The sequence below is a fragment of the Alternaria conjuncta genome (genome assembly GCF_024043145.1).
Source record: "Alternaria conjuncta strain BMP 0040 chromosome Unknown scaffold_2, whole genome shotgun sequence".
NCBI classification, from domain to species: domain Eukaryota; kingdom Fungi; phylum Ascomycota; class Dothideomycetes; order Pleosporales; family Pleosporaceae; genus Alternaria; species Alternaria conjuncta.
The window spans coordinates 348,480-364,166 of record NW_026250091.1 but is presented as its reverse complement, the minus strand read 5'-3'; the positions used below and the strand labels follow the sequence as shown (position 1 = coordinate 364,166).

General features: G+C 54.3%; 7 protein-coding genes across 7 annotated transcripts; 2 read left to right on the top strand and 5 right to left on the bottom strand.

Moving 5' to 3' along the window:
* Positions 1 to 154: 154 nt before the first annotated feature.
* On the bottom strand, positions 155 to 2,217 carry J4E85_001212 (uncharacterized protein; the record flags this gene model as incomplete). The annotated part of the gene is made up of 3 exons (XM_051465499.1): positions 155 to 1,376; positions 1,422 to 1,834; positions 1,888 to 2,217. 3 exons carry the CDS (start codon positions 2,215 to 2,217, stop codon positions 155 to 157), a joined length of 1,965 nt encoding a protein of 654 aa, XP_051330056.1.
* A 446-nt stretch (positions 2,218 to 2,663) lies between these two features.
* J4E85_001211 (uncharacterized protein) lies at positions 2,664 to 3,947 on the bottom strand (the record flags this gene model as incomplete). Its single annotated transcript, XM_051465498.1, has 1 exon — positions 2,664 to 3,947. One exon carries the CDS (start codon positions 3,945 to 3,947, stop codon positions 2,664 to 2,666), a length of 1,284 nt encoding a protein of 427 aa, XP_051330055.1.
* Positions 3,948 to 4,381: 434 nt separating this feature from the next.
* Positions 4,382 to 6,356, top strand: J4E85_001210 (uncharacterized protein; the record flags this gene model as incomplete). The annotated part of the gene is made up of 3 exons (XM_051465497.1): positions 4,382 to 4,557; positions 4,604 to 6,136; positions 6,191 to 6,356. The coding sequence occupies 3 exons, from the start codon at positions 4,382 to 4,384 to the stop codon at positions 6,354 to 6,356; spliced, it is 1,875 nt and encodes a 624-aa protein (XP_051330054.1).
* A 298-nt stretch (positions 6,357 to 6,654) lies between these two features.
* KU70 (ATP-dependent DNA helicase II subunit 1) lies at positions 6,655 to 8,686 on the bottom strand (the record flags this gene model as incomplete). Its single annotated transcript, XM_051465496.1, has 2 exons — positions 6,655 to 8,568; positions 8,621 to 8,686. 2 exons carry the CDS (start codon positions 8,684 to 8,686, stop codon positions 6,655 to 6,657), a joined length of 1,980 nt encoding a protein of 659 aa, XP_051330053.1.
* Positions 8,687 to 9,076: 390 nt separating this feature from the next.
* J4E85_001208 (uncharacterized protein) lies at positions 9,077 to 10,416 on the top strand (the record flags this gene model as incomplete). Its single annotated transcript, XM_051465495.1, has 2 exons — positions 9,077 to 9,301; positions 9,352 to 10,416. 2 exons carry the CDS (start codon positions 9,077 to 9,079, stop codon positions 10,414 to 10,416), a joined length of 1,290 nt encoding a protein of 429 aa, XP_051330052.1.
* A 409-nt stretch (positions 10,417 to 10,825) lies between these two features.
* Positions 10,826 to 12,335, bottom strand: PDA1 (alpha subunit of pyruvate dehydrogenase; the record flags this gene model as incomplete). The annotated part of the gene is made up of 5 exons (XM_051465494.1): positions 10,826 to 11,143; positions 11,198 to 11,433; positions 11,485 to 11,939; positions 11,996 to 12,129; positions 12,198 to 12,335. 5 exons carry the CDS (start codon positions 12,333 to 12,335, stop codon positions 10,826 to 10,828), a joined length of 1,281 nt encoding a protein of 426 aa, XP_051330051.1.
* Positions 12,336 to 13,551: 1,216 nt separating this feature from the next.
* Positions 13,552 to 14,906, bottom strand: J4E85_001206 (uncharacterized protein; the record flags this gene model as incomplete). The annotated part of the gene is made up of 2 exons (XM_051465493.1): positions 13,552 to 13,604; positions 13,658 to 14,906. The coding sequence occupies 2 exons, from the start codon at positions 14,904 to 14,906 to the stop codon at positions 13,552 to 13,554; spliced, it is 1,302 nt and encodes a 433-aa protein (XP_051330050.1).
* Between the last annotated feature and the right edge of the window lie 781 nt (positions 14,907 to 15,687).

Genomic DNA, 15,687 nt, shown 5'->3' with positions numbered 1-15,687 from the left:
GGATAGCGGGGTAGCTTCAAGTTCCCAGCAGCAAGTACGCATGTAGCAGGGGGGGTATCGATACATGACTCGCATATGGTGTATCGTCTTAGATGGCATTGCGATACAGATCTGTCTGTGTTTTTTTGTCTAGAGAAGCATCGTAGGCTGCTTTCTACCACTTGCCACCCTTGCCCTTCTTCTTGTTTTTCCCCTTCTCAGCGCCACCCTTCTTCTCCTGAGCGGCTGGTGTTCCCTTGTCGTCTGCCACGACTCCACCCTGGGTAAGGCCTTCCATTCTCTTCTTTCCTTTCTTGCCCTTTGGACGGTAGTAGCTCCTATCACGCATAGGGAGCCATCTTTCGGGGTCCATCTTCTTACCCTCGACATAGTCCTTTGGCATTCTCGACTTGCGCAACCTCTTCGCTCTGGCCGGCGCCTCCTTGGCTGGTGCAAGGCTACGTTTCCGGGATTCTGTTCCAAGATTGACCGACGTGAGGCTACCGAGTGGGACGCCTGCATTTTCAAGTTCAACGGCATTCACGTCGGATACCAGTCGGTTGGCTTCTGGTAAATAAGACAAAAGATCCGCAGGTATTGACGATGGATCTGTGATACTGTATGCGGCTACGAGACCAGCAATAGACGCTCGATCTTCGTTGTCCTGGTTGTACAAGCCCTTGAAGATCTCTCCTGCAGATCTAACGTTCTCTGGATTATGAGTATCAAGGAGGGCGGTACCGGCAGCAACCATGAGAGACTTTGATGGGGCCTCTGTTTTCGACTTGTGAGGCTTCCGCCAGTATTCGGCTGCTTTTGCTAGCTCGTTCTTTGACGCGCCGGGCCGGCCTTGTTGTGCGTAAAGGGAGACGAGTGCGGCAATCAGCCCTGGTGCGAACCGTACGTCGAGATCGGACGCCGAGGCACTCTGTTCCAAACGCTTGAAAAAGGATTCTAGGAGATGTGTTGCCGCAGCGTAGTTGTTGGTGATGACGTATAAGTGTGTTATAGTTAGTATTAGACCCACATCGGTCGGTCTCTTTTCCAGCAATGGTACTATTTCCCTCAGCGCAGCCTTCTCGGTGTCTGCATTCCTGGCGTGGGCTGCTGCGTTGAGCACCGCCGCCATATTGATGGCAGGGAACAGGGACGGAGCAGGCGATGCAGAGATGACTTTCTCGGTGGACGATGCGACGCCAGCGACCTTTTGCGATAGCAGGGCCATGACATATTCGTCTTGTCGCAGGATGTTGGACTGGTAGGAGAAGTGCTGGTCGGTGACGGGGGGCTGCGGCGATGCGTGGAACAGACGATGTGAAAGGTACGGGTTCGAGTGCTGCTTCGAGGCGGCGATGGTGTTGACCTGGGCGATGTAGCGGGTTGAGAGCTCCTTGATGCTGCTGCTGTCAGTGTTGGTTCTGAGCCGGGCATGATCGTCTTACTCAGCGAAGGGGATCTTGGTGGCCAGCTCCTCTGCTTCATCCGTCTTGCCCAATTGCGTGAGCACATAGACCTGCTGCACGGTAATTGGCAGCAACTCGGCCTTCTTCTCTTCCTCGCTGAGGTCCGAGAGAGCATTGCACAGGTCCTTGGCGCGCTTCAGACACACCTGGGCCTGGCCAAATTCATTGCGAGAGATGCTGCCGCATGCTGCGTTGAAGGCAGTCTCGAAGACGTCGAGGTCCTCACGTGTGGGCTGCTTCTTCTGGGCAAGCTCGCCTTGGCCTGTCCACTCGAGCTGTGCATCGACGGCGCCCGCATTGATGCGGATATCGTACTCTTCGGTTTGCACGTTCTGGTCGGCGAGGTCCCGGTAGATCTTGGTGGCGTGCGCGAAGTTCTCTGAGCGGTATGCCTGGCGTGTCTGTGTCAGCGATGTCTGCGGCCCCGCTGCCGTCGAGTACATACGGCCTGGGCAAGCATGTGCTTCATCCCCCGGCCGGCGTCTGGCCCTGCCGCTGCGGCTACCTGGGCAGCCCTGGCTGCATTGCCAGTCTTGTAGAGGGCGTATGCGTACTCGAACCGCGCCTTCTCCTGCAGCTCGTGTGCACCCTCAAACACTTGCAATGAATCTGCGTAGCGGTCCAGATGGAGCAGCGCTACTGCTTTGGTGTGCTGCGCATCCAAATCGCCCTTGGACCTGCCCAGGGCTGCATTGGCGGCCGTGAGCACTTCGTCGTGGTCGGCGATGGTGGCTTGCGCAAGCAGCGACGAGAGGGATTTGGTTGATGCGGCCATGGTCGATTCGCGCTTTATCCTTGGTCCATCGGGCAGCGGCGCAGGTGTTGAAGCGACAGCGATGGGCGCTGGTGTGCTCGCGGGGGGTCTGGTCTGCGGAGGCCTTAGTGAAGGTACGCGGGGATCTGAGGTGGCATGGTGCAAGCTCGCCTAGGACACGACCCTTGCAAGTTCCACTGCCTTGGTATTCCAAGGCTGTATGTACTCAATGGCCACATCAACCAACACCGCCTCGTCGCATGCTTGGAGCTATTTCGATGGCTCGGCTCCTTGTGCAAAAGTGTCAAGTCATCTCATTTGGTACATGCAATCTAAATAAACGCTTTCCATGTTTCCAGCGGTGAACATAGCCCAGTGTATGCGAAAACGCCATTGAAAAGACACGCCATCCGACAATGCTTTCAGAGACCACCCTGGATAAACAAACGCCATCGCTATGTGATCAATCAGTTTACATCCTCGAATTCATCCTCTTCGCTTTCATCGCCGCCGTTGGATGCGGCTGGGGTTGCTGCTGCTGGTGTGGCAGCCGCGGAAGGAGTTGGAGCGGCGGACGATTCCAGCTTGACACGCTTCGCTTCCGGTAGAGCACCGGGCGTGCCCACATCGACATCTTCAAACTCGTCCTCATCGTCATCCTCGTCGTCCTCGTCGTCGTCCTCCTGCTCCTTCCTGCGGCGTTCGGCTTCGATCTGGGCGAAGACTGCATCAAGGTTCTGATTGGTGCCCATTGTATCCCCTGCCTCCGTCTTGATACTGGCATTGTCGATCCCGTCTGCCTCTTGCTTTACAGTGGTCGTATTCCCTGCCGCATCTTTGATGACAGTTGATTTTGTATGCCAAGTGGGAAGCTGGTTCTGCATGGATATCTTCTCTTGACGAGCCCGGTCTGCCGCTCGCTGCTTCTCGTTTTGCTCTGCGCTCGAGCCTATCTGCACATTGATCTTCTCTGGGCCTGTGTCAATGCCTTTGACGGCGGTTGGGCGTGAGGCCGTCGTCTCGATAACCTCGACCTGCGTACCAGGGTCGACATTCCTATCTCGAGGAAGCTCGATCCTTTCGCTGATAATGTCTGGCGGTTCCAACGCTGGAAGGTTGCCCATGTCCTGAATCTTTGACATCATCTCGATCAGCGGGCCAAACAGCTTATTGAACTTGGCTGGGGTGTCGTCGACGTCGTCCGCTTGAATATCTTGGTCGATCTCGTCTAATCGGAATCCGCATCTCGCGCAGATGAAGCCGCTGTCGTCTGGCCCAGGGTTCGTATCGGGGTGATCAAGCGCCTGCATGGTCGTGTATGTGGATTTGCATCTCAGGCATTTGAACTCGGGTTTCTCGGTAGTGGGTTTCGCGTCCCTCTTGATGCCCTCATCAATCTTGTGAATCTTGTACTTGACAGAGTCGACGGCGCGGCGCCAGTCAATGTAAAAGAACTCTCTGCTTGATGCCTTGTTTGCACCCTGGCGCAGGACATGCTGAGTGTAGGATGAACACAGCCCTGCCTCCCGAAGCTTACCCGCAACCTTGCTGACATGTTTCGAGTTCTTGCCTGCGTCGAGGATAATGGTCATGTCGGCCACGGGCAGCGCGCCGTGATAGCAGAGCGCGTCCATAATGACGATGTGCTCGGTCTCGTAGAACATACGGACGACTGTCCTGAGCAACTGCTTCACGGCTTGTACGGGATCCCCTCCGCTCTTCTCCACGGGGTCCTTCATTGCCGCGCCCATGATTGCGGTGGTGCAGGCACGGAAGCGGATTCAGCTCGGATGACGGCCGGAAAGGTGCGTGGGGGACGGACGGCTTTATTCCCATGCGCCAGCCCAAGTTGCAGACGGGACACTCGGTTTGCAACGGTCTTATGTGGATCGGGAAGGGCGCATCGTTCTCTAGCTTGTGCGATGTGCGTGCGCCGGGCGGGCTGACGAGACAGTGGGTGGTTGAGTCGAAGCGAAGGTGAAATGTTGTAAGAGTCCAGGCAGGCACGCGCGATTGAACTACCTAGGTATGCATGCGGCAGTAAGCGGTGACGCAGGCGGTGAGGCGTGCGTGCCGAGTCCACCCAAATTTAGTGCCAATCACTTCGCTGAAACTTCCACACCAACTTACCTATGACCCGCAGCTTGCTCTACCGGACAAAGCTGCTCACTCGTCTTCAGCGGCCATGTCGGACAACGAAGGACCCCGCCGCGACCATGATTCGTCGAGCCGCGACCAACGCGACAAGAAGCGCAAATGGGCCGACAAAGACCGCAGAAATGCTTCGCGGGGAGGTGGTGGACGGCACCAGCATGGAAGCCGTCCGAATAAGAAAAGAAATATGGGGCGTAAGGAACATCAGTGAGCCGTTGCCCATCTGCTCCGCGCCCGTCTCTAACTAAGCAAGCTCTACCCAACTAGACCGACGGGACCGCAATGCCGAACAACAAGCCAAGTATAAGGAGCAAGAGGAAAAGGGCGAGGACCGGCCCGCCCTGCCTGCGGCGTTCCCTGCAGAGGAAGTCGAGGCAGAAGAGCGCAGGCCGAAGCGCAAAGTTGCAGTTATGATCGGCTACTCAGGTACCGGCTACAAGGGCATGCAGATCGACTACAAGCAAAAGACCATTGAAGGAGACCTCTTCAACGCTTTTGTCGCCGCTGGCGCCATATCCAAGGCAAACGCATCCGACCCCAAGAAATCCTCCCTCGTTCGTTGCGCGCGTACCGACAAGGGTGTCCATGCAGCAGGCAACATTGTGTCGTTGAAGTTGATCATCGAAGAGGAAGATATCGTGGACAAGATCAACAGCCATCTCCCCGAGCAGATCAGGGTGTGGGGCATCCAGCGAACCATTGGCTCCTTCAGCTGTTACCAGGCGTGCGACTCACGGTGGTACGAATACTTGATCCCGACCCACTCGTTCCTCCCGCCGCATCCTTCGAGCTACCTAGGGAAAAAATTGGAGGAGTTTGCGGAGGCGGAGAACGATGTGGAGGGATACCGTGAGCGACAGGCTGAGGTAGCCGACTTCTGGCCCGAGACGGAAGAGAAGCACATCAAGCCCATTCTGGACTCGCTAGACGATTCGATACGATCCCTCGTACAAGAAGCGCTTTACAACGTCGAAGCGATCGATGCACCGCCTGGACAAGATCGTATAGTCGATGCATCGATTGATCATCAGACCAAGCAAGAGAAGCCTACGGACGTCGAAGCGGCGGAGCAAACTGCAAAGCCAGACGAAGGTGGGCTCGACACAAGCGGAAACCCACCAGACGAGGTCAAGCAAGTCATCGACACGATACAACAAAATGAACCCAGCATCACTCTCGACAGCTCCACTGACGGTTCTCGTCCCCTCCCTGAAGGCGTAGTCAACCAACCGGTCCTCGAGGAAGCCATCAAAACTCTGAAGAAGGCATACCTGGACGTCAAGAAAGCATATCGCATATCTCCCGAGCGACAAGCGCGTGTACAAGCCGCACTTGACAAGTACCTTGGAACCCACCGCTACCACAACTACACCGTGCACAAGAGGTACAATGACAAGTCCGCCCAGCGCTACATCAAGAGCTTCAAAGTCGCAGCCAAGCCCATCATTATCAACGATACAGAATGGTTGAGCTTAAAGGTACACGGCCAGAGCTTCATGATGCACCAGATCCGCAAAATGGTTGGCATGGCCGCCCTGACAGTACGATGCGGTACCGATCCTGAAATCATGGACAAGAGTTTCGGTAACGAAGTTGTCCGGATACCCAAGGCCCCCGGCCTGGGCTTATTACTCGAGAGGCCGGTGTTCGACTCGTACAACGCAAAGTCTGCTAAGCAACACGGACGCGAGACGATTGACTTTGACAAGTACAACGACAAGATTGAAGACTTCAAGGAGAAGGAGATTTACCAGCGCATCTTCCGCGAAGAGGCAGAAGGCAACCAGTGAGTTCCTTTCTGGATTTCACGACACCGGACACGAACGCTAACAAGCTCTAGATTCAACACCTTCTTCACACATCTGGATAATTACAAGGACCCACAGTTCCTTTACCTGACCTCTGGTGGTATCGAAGCCACCAAGAGGAAGCGCGAAGACAAATCCACGCAACAAAAATACGAGGAGGATTCGGAGGATGAGAACGCGAGTGGTGGGGAGGGTTGAGCTACAGCGTGATTGCTAGAAGGCTATTAAGCTCCATGGCCATGGGCAAGGTTGGGAGTCGCTTTCGACCCCCTTCTTATGCATAACACGCGCGTCATGAAGAATTTCCCCAATGACATCATGAGAAGAACACAAGATTTCATACATGCAAAGATTGCATACCCATGGTACAAGTCTGTGAAGATTACTGTATCATATCCGTGCAATTCAGTCTGAACTCGATTGGCGGGACAACGCGAGCGAAGCATGACACCGAAACGCCTCGCTTGATCATCACACATCCTTCGATTAGAAGGCCTCATAAACCCTTGCCGTCGAGATATTCCTGCACCCTCTCCAAAAGCTCAGCCTTCTTACCCCCAGTACTCTGACCCCTTGCGCCAAGCCACTGCTTCAGTACGGCTACCGTTTGCTTGCTAATCTTTCCACCATTATTCAGGTCGGCCATTTGCTGGTCAGTCATTGCTTCTTCCTCGTCTCCACTTTCGGCTTTGACTTTTGACTCTTTTTTTACCCTTTTGGGCACTGGCTTGTCGTCACGGTCTGCGCCGCCGCCAGGGCGTTTCTTTGCCGTGGGTTTAGCGCGGTGGGCAAGTGCAGACTTATGTTGCTGCTCGTATGCTGCTTGGAATTCTCTGCCGTAGTCTTCAATGTACTCGCCACAGCGCTTGTCGATTTGTTTGTAGCGAGGAATCGTTTTGTCATCAGGCTGGAGTGGGAGTTCTTCTTCCAGGGCTAGCGCTTGTAAGATGCGGTAGAACCATTGCAGGTCTGGATTGGGATACTTGGATGGGTCGTAGACACCTTTGGGCAGTTGCAATTGCTCAATGATGAGGCGCATCTTGTCTGTCAGCGCATCCGTGGTTTTGAGGGGCTGCTCTGGTGGCGTTGGGAATTGGCGGATGTCGTCAGCGAAAGGCAGGGGTACGAGCCAAAGGCCCGGTGGTGTCAACTGGTCGCCTTCCTCATTGAGCCTCTCTTCACCGGGTATAAGAGCGGCAAGTGTAGGTGCAGCGTTGCGACGTGGAATGAACCATACCAAGCCCATCTTTTGGGACTTGAGTAGCTTTTGCTGTAAAGCCGAGAAGACACGAGTGGAGCCAATGTAGTCTGCGTCGGAAGGGTAGATGAATGTTGATTTGTTCGTGTTGGCCCATAGTGGGACGCTGGAGAGAGGCTTGAAGCCAATGATTCGGATCACAGGCTCCCCAAAACATTGTCTTATCTGTGTAATCTCTTCGGGCGTAAAGGTGATTGCATCGCCGCCAAACTTGTACGCCTTGCGCATCTCCGTCTTCTCCATGGCCCGCGCCGAATCGCCTGCCAGTTGTTGTGTTGACGAAGTCGCTATCTGTGGCTTTTCACCTCCAACCCAAACGTAGCACGACTTGACATGTTCCTGGCGCTTGATGAGAATATATCCTTTCACCCCGATGCGAAGATCAGGACCGAGCTCCATGGGCAGTGAGAACAGAGCGCGACGGGGTGTGGCTTTGGAATTGATGGAGGATATGAGCTGCTTGAGGAGCGAAATGCCTTCGCCGCTCTTCGCAACTTTGGTGGTCGACGGTAAAGTAACGTGGGCTTCGGGATCGGATGGTGATGTGAGATAGACAAGATCATCGAAGAAGCGCGATCGGTCAAAGGTACGATCTGGTTGTGAGATGGGAAACAGGTCAATGGTGCAGCCGAGGTCATACAAATCACGTGCTCGGGTGACTGCCGTGTCCTTGTCTGCCTTGACTTTGATCGGATAGTCGTTGTCCGTCACCACGAACAGGCGTCTTGACGAGAAGTTGGGCGCCTTTGTAGTGAAGACCTGGTTTGCACAGAACAGTACCGTTGCTATGCTGGCACCGTCCCTGGCAGGCTTCAATATCTCTTCGGCCTCGTCTTCGTTTTCGACCATATCCCTGAGCCTCTTGACGTCCTGAGCGGACGGGACGTCAAGGTCTGCAAGGAGGTAGCAGTTTTGAAACGTGTTGTCACCGTCCTTCAAGTCCGTCTTCTCGGTACCGAAAAGCAGTATGCCCATCATGTCGTTTGGGTTCGAGATGATGCGCTGCTGCATCAGCTGGTAGGCGCATTTCAATGCAGCAGACGTTGGGGAGTCGCGCTCGGCTTTCTTGTCTTCCGACTTGGGCGGTTGCTCAAGCATGGTAGGACTGACGTCGATTGCGAAGAGAACGGCGTCTTTGATTGTCTTGTAGCTCTACATGCTGTCAGTGACGCTTGCCAATGCCAAAGCTGGAACGGGAGCGTACAGAGTCGTCAATCTCCTCCTCTTCGTCTTCTTCTTCACGTGGTCGATTGTCCTGTGGAGCCGCCATAATGCCGGTCGCGTTCAGCTCGAGTGAGGTTTGCTTGCTGTATTGTCGAAGTGCAGCTCAGCTGGGCGATGGCACCTGTGGCATTGGGGCCGCAGCAGGCTGTCAAGCACAGGCCGGTGCAACGCGGGACAGTGGCCTAGGCAGCAGAGCGGAACGCGCGCACTAGCTCCAACACGTCGGCACGTGTCTGCGAGGCTGCTGTGGGGCAAACCCTAGCGTCCGATCGCCAGCCACGATCGTCATCAACGGCCAACAAGACTGCTGCCATTGGCCAGAGCTTTCTCCGACTTGCGCTTCCGAGCATTATTCACGCTGTTGTTCTGGCCTCGGCATCTTCTCCTCGACACATCACTGCGGGAAGACGCCCTCTTTCTCGTCACACACCTCGCAATGGCTCTCCGCGTATCCTGTTCCCGCGCCGCAAAGCGTGCAACGTCCACCACACCCGCCACATCCATCATCTCGTCGTACAGTGCACAATGGAGGAGAGGCAACGCGACAGTCGCCCCTACGCAGATGACGCCCGGCTCAAAGGGGCCGACTGCCATGGTCTTCATGAACATGGGCGGGCCGTCAACAACGGATGAAGTGCATGGCTTCCTGAGCATGTTGTTTGTACGTAATCGGTCCCAGCGCATCATCGATTCTCAGCTTACGGAGTGTAGGCCGACAAGGACTTGATTCCCCTCGGACCCCTCCAAAACTATATTGGCCCCTACATTGCGCGGAGACGAACACCAAAAATTCAGAAGCAGTATGCGGAGATCGGTGGCGGATCGCCCATCAGGAAATGGTCGGAATACCAAGCCGCGGAGATGTGCAAGATCCTCGACAAGACCTCACCTGAAACTGCTCCCCACAAGCCCTATGTCGCGTTCCGCTACGCAAATCCCCTCACCGAAGATACCTACAAGCAATTGCTAGCAGACGGCTTTGGAGGAGGAAAGGGCGGCCGTGCCGTAGCCTTCACACAGTACCCGCAATACTCCTGCTCGACCACCGGCTCCTCTCTCAACGAGCTCTGGAAATGGAGGACAAGACTGGAAGGCAAGCGTGCAAACGGAGAGACTGGTCAAGAGGTGGAGCCCGAAGGCGCCATCAAGTGGAGTGTGATTGACCGCTGGCCGGCGCACCCAGGTCTGGTTGAAGCCTTTGCCCAACACATCGAGAAGAAGCTGGCCGAGTACCCAGTCGAGAGACGAGACGGCGTTGTCATTCTCTTCTCCGCACACAGTCTCCCCATGACCGTTGTCAACCGCGGCGACCCATACCCGTCTGAAGTGGCAGCGACCGTATACGCCGTTATGCAACGCCTCCAGATGAAGTACAGATATCGTCTCGTGTGGCAGTCACAGGTCGGCCCTCAACCTTGGCTCGGAGCACAAACCTCCGACACTGTCAAGGAGTACATGAAGAAGGGCCACACAGACATGCTCCTCGTACCCATCGCCTTCACCAGCGACCATATCGAGACACTATACGAACTCGACAAGGAGGTCATTGGCGAGGATGCGGAAGGCCACGAGGGTGTCAAACGTGTCGACAGCTTGAACGACAGTCCCGTCTTCATCGAAGCGCTCGCGAACATCGCCAAGGTACATTTGCAGAGCGGGCAGGCTTGCAGCCCACAGATGATTCTCAGGTGTCCAAAGTGCACAAGCGAGAGGTGCTTGGCACAAAAGGAGTTCTTCGCTGGTCAGACACAACACATTGACCCTCCCACAGCATAGACCGTGTCTTGGTTGTTGGAGTTTGATATGTATAGATATATAGCCAACGAAGATGTACTATTACTCCCGCTATGCCAGATATTATGCAAACTGCATCTTCAGCACGTGAAGTATTGTTCTCGTCACCACTGCATTCTCTGCGGGGATCCGGCGCACGGAGGCGCTAGTGGCATCTTTGGACAAAAGCGAATGATCTATCCTTTTTCAAAACTCACATCTCGAAGTCAACGTCACTCTACGTGCACCCCACAGAGCAAAACTGAGTGGGATTCTAAGAAATGTCATTCAATGCAAGACCGCGCTCCCTAGCTGTTACACGCATGTAGAAGCCTCTAAATCCTAGAATTACAGATCCCTCCCATCACCTAACCGTGTCTCCAATCATGACCCCGTGAAAAGCCGAAGAGCTTTATGCTGTCCTGGCAACAGGCTTCTTCTCACCACCCATGTCGTGTTCAGTGTAGTAGAAGTTCTCTTCTGGGATGCGTCCCCTCAGGAACTCAGGCTCCGAACCACGGACGTAGATGTCCTCGTATAGTACCTTGCCAGTAGCCTCGGGGACAGCCATCTTCTCCGCAATAGCAACCTCCTCGTCGACCTCAGAACGTGCTTGCTTGTCAATCGACTTGAGCTCCTCCTCAGAAGTAACGCCCCAGTCGAGGAGCTTCTGCTTGAGGCCGGCAATGGGGTCATTGGTGCTGCGCATGCGCTGGATCTCCTCACGAGTCTTTGATTGTTCGTCAGTACATGCTTTATGATGTTGTAGAGCGGTGTGACTTACTCGGTATGTGGTTCCAGGGTCAGACATGGAGTGTCCTCCGTAACGGTAGGTGACGTACTCGTAGACAAGGGGACCCTTGCCCGCGGCGGCATACTCCTTTCCGTACTTGACAGCGGCCTTGACGGCGAGGACATCCATACCGTTGATCTTCAGACCAGGGATGTACTGTCCACGCTTGTAGTAGTCGGTGAGGGCAGATGAGCGGTTAGCGGCGGTTCCCATACCGTACTTGTTGTCTGCGGGGTGTTAGTAAATCCGGCGCATGTCCACGTGGTGTTTGTACGCACTCTCGCAGCCAAAGATGACGGGCAAGTTCCAGAGCTTGGCCATGTTGAATGCCTCAAAGACCTGGCCCTGGTTGGAAGCACCGTCTCCGTACAGAGCCAGGGTGACGTTCTTCTTGTTCTCGTACTGGCAGGCAAAGGCAATACCAGCGCCGACGGGGACCTGGGCTCCGACGATACCGTTACCACCGTAGAAGCCGGGGGCAAACATGTGCATAGAGCCACCCTTTCCGTACGCGATGCCCTCCCTCCTGCCGAGGAGTTCACCGATAATGGACTTGACAGATGCGCCGCGCATCAGAGCGAAGCCGTGGCAGCGGTAGGCGGTGATGAGATGGTCGGCGCGCTCGATGGCGTGTTCAATACCGACGGCGACGGCTTCTTGGCCGGTGGACAGATGGCAGAAACCCCGAATCTTCTTCTCCTTGTAGAGCCTGTCGGCGGCCATTTCCATGCGTCTGTTGCCTGTTAGACGCTGATCGTGTTCGCATCCCGGCGTGGCGGGTGTTCCTACCGTACGGCGACCATGTCGTAGTACATCTTCTTGAGCTCCTTCTTGGTGACGTTCATTGTGTACGGCGGCGGGTCGAGCTCGTACGTCTCAAAGGCCTCGTCGGAGAGGCGGATCTCGAACGGCTTGTCGTCCTCCTGCACACAGTCAACGGTCCATTGCTTGCTCCACAGCCACACGGCTGGCTGCCTGCGTGTCCTCTTACCGATGGCACATTGGCCGGGTCCGTGTGCGATGAGGCCGCATCCGTCGTCACGAACCTGAAGGCGGGTCGCGCTGCTGGGGCCACGGCATTGCGGCGGAGGGGCGACGCAATGCTCCGCCTGATTGTCCTGGACAGCATTGTGAGGTGTGGGGGAAGCAGCCGAGGGGGAGGCGTGGGTATGCCGTGGGTATGCCGTGAGGTTCAGAGGGTGTTGATTCGAAAAGTTGCTCAGCTCCCGCCAGCTCGGGGATCCGCTTTGGCGCTAAGCCGTTACCGTCCGCCAACGCCAATCTCAGCACATCCCGATTCTCTCCGACTCAACACCTCCCAACGCATCGCAACTTCCATCACCTGCACCTTTCCATCGTCACTGCGCTATCAAATACCATGCGTATGCATAAGCTGCATACAACCGGCCGCAAATGCAGGATGTGATGCCACACTCTCAAAAGCACAAAAATAAGACTGTCTCAGCATCCCTGCCTATGAGATCTCGCAATCACTCCAACCTGAGCACATAACCGCGATTCACTCGAGACATGTACAGAACCAATGAGGGACCTTGTTTTCGCTTGCCATGTCCCGTCCTTAGAAACACTGGTACAACGCTGAAAACCTCCGTCCTGGGCACCTTTACGCCTAAAAAAAAACAAGTACGGGAAGTATGAAATTAGTCGGAAGGGTGATATTACTAGCTACGAAGTTGTACACTTTCAGCCCGGAAACCCGGGCTCCAGAGACGACATCGACCTTGGGTGGGGTGGTGTGCCTGGCCTGTACGACGTCTACCTTACAGGCGACGTTCTGATGAAGTTGGTTCTATATCCAGAGCGGAGTGAGAGGCAGGCATTACCGATGCAGATCTGCCAAAGAGCTCAGGGTCACCCGGCAAACATGAAGTTTTGTTAGAAAATCCTTGGGGCGTGGCGCACTTGTCACCCTTACAAAATCACGAACAAGATAATAGAAGAACGTATAAAATTTGTGTGTTTCACTTATGTTGCTTGCAAACGATCATGGCCCAGCTTTGGCACTTCCTTTGGCTGTATCCTACCAGTGCTGCACCGAGCGATGATTTACCAGATAATGAGCGTATAACAATAATCAAGAGCTATTGCGCCGAATATCTCTTTCTGGATTTATGATTCTCTCTTTCCCCGAACACTTGGACATACGCATGCAATCTCGAAAAGATAATGCGCCCATATATTGCGCACGTCCGATCCTTCACAATTACGCATGGAATGGTGTGGTGTAGAAAAAGCATCAGACTCACTCTGGGTGACCAAAAGACATGTACCGTCTATTGCATAGAATCAAGCGTAGGCACAAAACCGATTTGGGGCGCCCGGCGTCATTGGGTCCGGACAGAAAATGTATGAGAGTCCTTAGCGTATGTGATCCACTCTTGATGCTAGGGCAAAGTTAGAGAAAAGAAGGTGAAGTAGCAGAACATGTACTTGCCTTTGCGATTGCATAGCCCAGTCTCAAGACCCTCTCCATGCGATGTTTGACTGTACTCGCCAACTCCAAATATCGCTCCTCTTCGTCATGCTCTCTCTCAAACCACTTGATGGGAAAGTAATCGTCTGCCCAGATCAAGCCTCGCACAAGATAATCCTCAGGCAAAGGCAGCTCGTCGCCCCTCTCGCCCTCCCCAGGAAATACACCGGAAGCCAGTATTGTATCGATGTTGGGCGTATGGCTTTGTGAATGACTCTGGATCTGGTTCTCCGTCTTGACCAACGTATTAAGGAAAGCAACGAGTTCGGCCCAAGGCGCGTCCTCAATGAGATCGGAAACGTATGTACTGGAAGCAAAGCTAGAAAGAAAAGCGAGCATAATGTGTACGTGAGGAAGCACGTTCTTGTCGCCGATGCGGCGGAGTACGAGAGCGAACGTCTCCCTCGTGATCGATTTTGCGTTGATGAAGGTCTGAAGGACTTTGAACTTGTCCATTGCCTTCTTAATATCCTGCTCAATATCTTCGGGCTTACTCGAGGCAATTAAAGGCTTCATTGGATTCTGTTGGTCAGCCGGAGATGCACTCCGAATCTTGTCTTCGGTCGCCTTTTGAGGATCTTCTGCTCTCCCCCAGATCGGAAGCAGCAAAATCTGGCGAAGAAGATTGTCGTTTTTCCCGTATTCAAACCAGCCGGCAATATTGGTAACCGCGATGTATACACCCTGCTCCTTCCATTTTGCTGTCACACGACCAATGTGATTGTCCAGGTTTCCGATGAAGTCCGCCTTCGCGTCCATGAACTCAGTTGTATGCTGATGCTTCTGCCCCTGAGCCGTGTCCACACAAGACTCCTCGAATTGCAGCCCGTGTGCTTTGATGAAGTTGGTGTCGATCGCTAAGGCATGTGTGAGAGGTGCGCCTGCACGACCAAGAATAGGATCCAGTAGAGTCAAGATTGACTCTCGCGCGCTCTGGAATGGTTTGACGCAGGTCAGAGACCTAGAGTAGTAGTACATTTGCTGGAGAGCATTTGGTCGTGCCAAGATAGCGAGGTGGTGATATAGACGACCCACAGTAGGATTCTTATCGGCAGCCTTGGTGTACCAAGAGCGCGCGACGCCTGCCCAAGTCTCACGGTCCCGGACATCTTCGTCCTCAATCGCCATCCGATATCGGCCAAGGTCTCCGAGGCACTCGATCCATGTATCCTCGAAAGCTGGAACGGTTTCGTACAACAAAGCCATCATCTGATACGCCAAATAGATGAATGCCAGCATATAATCTATACTGTCAGGAAGACGCCGCCGAAGTAACTCCAAGAAGGAATGGATACCATGTTTCCACATGCGTGCAGGCATCGAGTATTTGGCGGCAAGACGTCGGAGAGCCGGCGATGCAGAGGGATGCTGACTAGCTAAGAAAAAGTCATGATGCTCATGTAATAGCGTCCGGTGAAGAGCGATCAAAGCTTGCCAATGATCCGACGCAAGTTTGGTATCACCATCTTGCGCAGCTGCGGCTTGTGCGCGATCCACATGTATACACTTGGTCTCCACCATGGTTAATCCTGCGTAAATAGATTTCACTTCCGACGCAAGTTGCTCTTGCGAGATGGGTCGACTATCAGGCTGCAATAGTAAACCAGGGTATCGGGGATCATAGCGTTGAAGTTCTATAAGACCTGGTTGGCGTTGAGATTGTTGGGGCTTAGGAGTAGTTCGTTGCTGTGTATGAGCAGGGGACTGAGTTTGCGGTGATTGTAAGTGACTGCTCTTCGTAGCTTCGGCTGACCACTCGCTGGAGGGCTCGGGTGTCGTCTGGTATGGAGACGAGGTAGACTTGGCGTTTTGTTTAGGATCAAAAAGGCGTGCATCCTGTGGTCTCGACCGTGTCCTTTCCGAAACAACAGTTTGTGGAATTTGCCTAGAGAACTCGGAACCAGCCACTTCCACGTGAGACGGACCCTTCCCTCTGGGGCTGGTGAAGTCATGTTCTGCCGGTCGTTTCCTTCCAGAGGGCGGTGAG